At 37.3% G+C, this 6,776-nt stretch overlaps 1 protein-coding gene and 1 long non-coding RNA gene across 2 annotated transcripts in view; both read right to left on the bottom strand.

The window, feature by feature from the left end:
- Positions 1-744, bottom strand: part of LOC111453576 — a 1,259-nt gene extending 515 nt beyond the window's left edge. The window contains exon 1 of the long non-coding RNA XR_002712276.1: positions 662-744. This is a non-coding gene — a long non-coding RNA (uncharacterized LOC111453576). The remainder of the gene's footprint in view (positions 1-661) is intronic.
- Positions 745-2,980: 2,236 nt separating this feature from the next.
- LOC111453837 (protein trichome birefringence-like 35) lies at positions 2,981-6,576 on the bottom strand. Its single transcript, XM_023095097.1, has 6 exons — positions 6,378-6,576; positions 6,011-6,290; positions 5,618-5,789; positions 5,295-5,491; positions 5,046-5,198; positions 2,981-3,418 (listed from the first exon to the last, which is right to left on the bottom strand). The coding sequence occupies exons 1-6, from the start codon at positions 6,574-6,576 to the stop codon at positions 3,088-3,090; spliced, it is 1,332 nt and encodes a 443-aa protein (XP_022950865.1). The 3' UTR covers positions 2,981-3,087.
- Between the last annotated feature and the right edge of the window lie 200 nt (positions 6,577-6,776).

Raw genomic sequence — 6,776 nt, 5'->3', positions numbered from 1 at the left:
AAAAAAAAAAAAAAAAAAAAAAAAAAAAAAAAAAAAAAAAAAAAAAAAAAATCGTTGATATAGTCAGTGACTTTTAATTTTTTAAAAGCTTTTCTTAATTATCCTATTTCCACGATCATATAGTCTCCATTCATCTATATATCTTTCATTTACGTATATAATTCAATTATTTGAACGATACTGTCAGATATCAAAATTATCCCAATAATATCATTTTCATTATTAACGTCGGAGTGTTTTGAAACATTAATGGACGAGTTTTTATTTAAAAGAGAGGAGATTATTTAAAAAATTAAAATAATAGAAAAAAAAAAAGAACCAGATTATAAAAATAATTGAATCTAATGAAATCAAAGAGCCCAAATATAATTAAAACAATATTCCAACCATCCAAAATAAAAAAAACGGTAATTGGTCTGAATGCAAATATAATCCGATAAATCTCAATATAATATATATATATAAAATAGATTACAATAAATTTAATTATATCAATATTTTTAACATTATAATTTTTTAAAATCGACATTAATTAGATAAAAAATGATATTATAAATATTTTAAGCAGGAAATCAAATATATGTAATGGAATTTCCATCCAACAAAACCTGAAAACAAATTAGAAAGGAGACGAGCAACTAAAGAACAGAACGAAGCTTACACATCCAAAGCAACAAATGATGATGATACGATAGAACAATACGATGCGCATTTTCTCCTCCACGACCAGCAACAACTAAAAAAAAAAAANTTTTCTCCTCCACGACCAGCAACAACAAAAAAAAAAAAAAAAAAAAAGCAAGAAGAAGCCGGGAAACTCAGGATGGATAGCGCCCGAAAAGAATACGACGATGTCGGGGGAGCTAATGCAACAACGTCGATCGATCGACACGGCGCTATCCCTCCTGAGCTTAACGGACTCTTCCGTGCAATAACAAAGAGAAAAAGGGGGATTTGAATTGGGTTTTTTGTGTGTGTTTTTGTTATGATATATAGGGAGAAAGGCCACCAAACCGAAGTAAATGCTGTGTGTGGGGGAAGAAGAGAGCTAATGGCATCGTATTTATAGCCTCAACGTGCCAATTTATTTTATATAAAATAATAATAATTAAAAAAAAAAAACATAAAATAAAAGGTTAAATTGGTAAATAAGGGTGAATTACGGAACGGGGAGTGGTTTAGTGGAGTCCGTTAAAACGGGGAAGAAACGGGAAGGGTTACACTGAAACCGGAGGGGTGGCATTGGAAATTGGAAAAGTTCCTGACTTTCATTTTCCTCTTCCCGACTCTCAAAGTGGTCTACGCCGTAGGCGAAGGATCCAAGGCCCGCCTTCCCATGTTTCCCAAAATACCCCTCCTTCCGTAATTGCTTACAACTCCAGGGGCAAATATGTAATTACATCCTTTCATTTTTTTTTTTTTTCATTTATATATATATATAAAAAGGACATATTTAAATTATAATTTTAATTGCACAAAATAGGAATAAGGTACATGCACGGTCTGCTGCGACGCGCATTTTCTCCCTTGGTAATTTAGGTCGATAGAAAATTTCAAATTATTTAATTTTTTTTTATGAATAATATTTGGTGTTGATGAGTTATTAAAACAAAATATTTGGAATGGTTAGTTGTAAATTTATTATTATTAATAAATTGTTTACATTTAAAAGGAATATAATTTTAAAGAAATAGATTAAGATAATAAGGCAAAATATTCATTAAAAGGGGGCAAAATTGGTGCTGGGTGGAGTGATGAGGATGTCAGAAGTGGGGCCCAGTGGAGGAAAGGTACTCTGGAATTTACCGTACCGGATCCGATATCCTTTATTTATTTTAATTTTTTTTTTAAAAAAAGAAATTGAATTTACACAAAAAAGATGATAAAAATATGAAATTCCCATAAAAAGGCAGCCGGTCTGCGCAGCCGAAAAGGGTTTATTTCCATGGAAATCGAACCGGACAAACCGGGAAGACTTTTTATTTCCTTTTTCTTTTCATTTTTGTGTATGGTCAAAGAAAGAGAGGGGGGATCTGGTGGTTTCTGTAGGTATCCGGTTAAGCGTATGAGTATAATCATGACCGTTGGATTTTATGAGGGTGGGGCCCAGAAGGGTGTTGTTTTTGTCGGTATATGAGTAATGGGCCTGGAGCTGGGCCTGGTGGGGGGAGGTCTTAATTCTGGGATTATGCGTGGGGTACGGCTACGGTGCAGCTACTCTATTGTGGACCCCACTGCACAACCTCATTATTTGCTTAATTACCTTCTGCCAACTCTGTGGGTCCCTCCTTTTTATTTCTCTTAACAATTTAAAGCCGTCTAATTAATTTCTTGTTTTTTTTTTTTTTCTTTTTTTAATTATTTTTACCCACAAAGTTTTAATATTGCTTCTAAATAATTATTTAATTTATTAAAATAATATATCAACACGAGTTTTGTCATCACACACATTCATCACTATAAAATTCAAGAGTTCGATTGAGTCACGTGTACCTTATCAGTATTAGTAGTAGTAACTTTTAATTTTTTTAAACGTTTTTAGTCATTCTATTCTTAGGGCCGATTTCATTTAAATATGATCTCGACTCATGTTTGTAACGAACGAAAGGGCATTAAAGTAATTTCATTAAAAAAATTAGGGTTTTTTTCCCATAACAAGCAAAATGTTACATTTATTTATTACTTACTTCTCTTCTTTAATTAAATTATCTAATTTGGATTAAACTGGATTATCACCATAGATATTAATAATTATTCTCAAATAAATAATTTTAATAAAATTGTAAATAATTAAATTAAAAAATTAATTATAATTTATTTATTAACCATTAAAATCATTTTATGAATAAAAAAAATAATAAAAAAAAAGAAAATGTAATCCTTTTCAAAATATGTATGAATGTGAGCGGAGGTTCAAACTTTTAACCTTTAAGAGCGATCAGTAACGTCGAAAGCGAAAGTATTTGTTATCGAAAGAGACAACGGTAACGATATCTCAAGTCTTTTCTTTTTGGTGAGATCATCGAATGAAGGCAATTACAATGATATAAGCAGTTCCAGTTGTATAAAAAGAAGGCACAAATTTGTTCACAGAAAATGGAAGAGCAGTTCATTCCAGACATCAGGAACTCCTGGTAGGCACCAATGTATGCAATCTGAGTAACTTGCAGGGTTTGATAGTTGCTGGGGGCTTAGCTCTTCCCAGAACTTCCGGTAGATGGACGGGTGGCCGTCTTTTCGATACTCCGAAAGCTGAGTGATGTTCAGAACTGTTACCTCTGAGCTCAGCTTCTCGACGACGTTCTCCACGATGCGCATTGTAGGCTGGTCTGACCCACTTCCCCAATAGCTTTCCAATTCGATTGGTGTTTTCTCGTCGTAGCAGTTCCCTTCGCTTCCCGATTCCCACTCTCGGCTCCTGAGATTCATGGAAGCAACTGGTTTTACGACCCCATTGTTCATGATGGGTGATAAAATTCTTGCAGACCAAAGCTTCTCCAAGTAACGAATGTAAGAAAAGAAGAATGCAATCCCCGGATTTACAATATGTTAATCAGAAAAGACTTCGGGAGTTAAACAGCCCAACAGACGACAGGAAGAGTTGTAGATGACTGCATGTGAGATTCCATATCGGTTGGAGAGGAGAACAAAGTATTCCGTAAAAGGGTGTGTAAACTTCTCCCTAGCAAATGCGTTTAGAAAGTCCATAAGGGAAAGCCCAAAGAAGACAATATCTATTCGCGACGGGCTTGGGCTGTTACAAATGGTAACAGAGCCAGACACCGAGCGATATGTCAGCGAAGACATTGGCACCCAAGGGGGTGGATTGTGAGATCCCATACAGGTTGGAGAGGAGAACGAAACATTCCTTACAAGGGTGTAGAGATTTTTCCCTATGGGTTGGAGAGGATAGCGAAACATTCCTTATAAGAGTGTAGAAACCTTTCCCTATCGGTTGGAGAAAAGAACAAAACATTTCTTATAAGGAGCTCTAACCCTTTCTCTAGCAAACTGGACAAAAGTTTCCTTATAAGAAGCTAGAAACCGGGTGTAGAAACCTCTCCCTATCGGTAGGCGAGGAGAACAAAACATTCCTTATAAGGAACTAGGAGCTAGAAACCTCTCCCCAGCAAACTGGACGAAACATTCTTTACAAAGGTGTAGAAACCTTTCCCTGTTGGTTGGAGAGGGAAATGAAGCATTCTTTATAAGGAGCTAGAAACTGGGTGTAAGAAACTTCTCCCTGTTGGTTGGAAAGGAGAACAAAGCGTTGCTTATAAAGAGCTAGAAACCTCTCTGTAGCAAACTGGACGAAACATAAGGGTGTAGAAACCTCTCCCTATTGATTGGGAGCTAGAACCCTCTCCCTATTGATTGGGAGCTAGAACCCTCTCCCTACCAGACAAGACGAAACATTCCTTATAAGGAGCTAGAAACGAGATGTAAAAACCTCTCCCTATCGGTTGGTGAGGAGAACGAAACATTCCTTACAAGGATCTAGGAGCTAGGAGCTAGGAATTTCTCCCTAGCAGACTAGACGAAATATTCTTTGTAAGGGTGTAGAAACACCTCTCCCTGTTGGTTGGAGAGGGGGAACAAAACATTTCTTATAAGTAACTAGAAACCAGGGGTAGAAACCTCTCCCTGTCGGTTGAAGAGGAGAACAAACATTCCTTATATGAAGCTAGTAACCGAGTGTAGGAACCTCTCCCTATCAGTTGGGGAAGAGAACGAAACGTTCCTTATAAGGAGCTAGAAACCTCTCCCTAGCAAACTAAACGAAACATTCCTTATAAGGGCGTACAAACCTCTCTCTATCGGTTGGAGAGGAGAGTAAAACATTCCTTATAAGGAGCTAGAAACCTCTCCCTAACAAGCGTGTTTTAAAACCTTGAGAGGAAGCCTAAAGGAGAAAGCCCAAAGATGACAATATTACAAGCCGTGGGCTCGGGCTGTCACACTGCAGGATGTATTGAACAACATAATCTTGTAATAACCAAGTGTTACAGTTAATGGAAGTTCATTAGCAGGGTTCGAACAAATACCACAGATGCGTCGGAGACATGGTGACGAAAAAAACTCGTTTCTTCAAGGGAATGGCCCTCGAAGCCACCCAGTCCGCCCATGTCATCATAACCAACTCCATAGCTTCCCGTCCATCTAATTCTTCACAAGCTCCATTTTCTTCAGCATTCCATCTAAAAGCAGACATTTAAGCTCTTATCAACATATGATAGATCAAAGCTAAAGGGAACTCTGAACCTTGAGCTGAAAATATAATCACTTATACTGACAATAGCTTAACTGGGCCTTGTCTCCACCACAAGTAAGTATTGAAAACTAATATATCAGCATGCTCCCACTCCGACGAATGCTTAAGAACGGAATCTGGACGAATTATTCGTTCATCCAATCGATGATTCACCGGGTCATCTGAATTTGATTCCACAAGAAGAGGCGCCCAGAGAAACTCTATGGTGGCGTTATACTCCTGCAGTTCATAAATCACATGACGTTTCATTCAGCAGTCGAACGAAAACGAAACGTTTCTCCTCGTGTTCTAATCTCTACTTCCATTCATTATGTTAAACACTAATCTAAACGAGTTTCTGATTACCTCAGCTCTAAAAATGGTAAGAGGAGCATTTGGCGACATGGATTTCTTATCAGCTGGAATCACAGATTGAAGCAAACAAACCATCGAAATCCATTGCCCTCGATTCAACGAATCCCCGACGAACATCAACCTTTTCCCTCTCAACTTCTCCCACATTTCAGCAATATTCCATCTACAAATGAGTTAAAAGAGATCCATCAATTCAAGCTATCTTGGTACTTGAAGCAGAGGAGGATCTGTTTACAATATTTCATACATTTCAGGTAAATTTTGCTTTCAAGTTCAAGATTTGTATATATACAATGAAACCATAACTTCACAGCCAAGCAGAATCCATCATATTTATCATAGAAATACAGAGAGAAGCCATTAAAGGAGGAAGAAGAAGCTTACCTCTTCAAATTGCAGCCATGGGGTTGCCATCTCCAGTACTGATATCTCAGATCAGTTCTGCCATGTTTGTGGCAAGCCAACTGGTCGGACATGTATGGACATTTTGACTCATTGTACAATGGATACGAAGTGTTATCGAATACCCATTTGCCTGAAAACACATCACATCTCTCCGACCTCTCTCTCCGATTAGTTGAATCCGGTTTCCGGCCGGACCATGAGATTTTCCGGCCACTGTAATCTCTAGTTCCATTACACTTACTGAATCTATCCAAAATTTCTAAAACCCGCAAAAACAAACAGTTCATCTCATCGATTGAAGACAACTAAAGCCGAATAGAAGAAAGAAGAGGAAGATTAAACATACCAGAAGCTCCATTTCGAGTGATCAAAACATTAGGTTTCACAAACGTAATCGAAGCATCTCGGCGACGAATTTCAGGATCTGGGGTTTCTTGGATCTTCCGAATGCTATGTTCATTGTGCAGGATTGTGAAAACCATGAAGAAAACGAACAGCAACGCCAGTAAATGTAAATGCGTTTTTCTCCGATTCCATCTCTGCATCACGAATTCGAAAAGCGGCAAAGAACAAAGGGTTTTGACTAAAACCCACTTCAAAAAAGTTCACTAAAAAAGGATCTAATCCAAATCTGAACTTATTCACAACTAGCTGGAAGATTTCATAACACGATCTTTCTAAACAGAGACAGCCAGAGATGAATCGAAAGGAAGGACCCCATAATTGAAATCATCGACCCCACGGA

Source organism: Cucurbita moschata, unplaced genomic scaffold, assembly GCF_002738365.1.
Source record: "Cucurbita moschata cultivar Rifu unplaced genomic scaffold, Cmos_1.0 Cmo_Scf00015, whole genome shotgun sequence".
NCBI lineage: Eukaryota > Viridiplantae > Streptophyta > Magnoliopsida > Cucurbitales > Cucurbitaceae > Cucurbita > Cucurbita moschata.
This window is presented reverse-complemented; position numbering and strand designations above follow the sequence as displayed.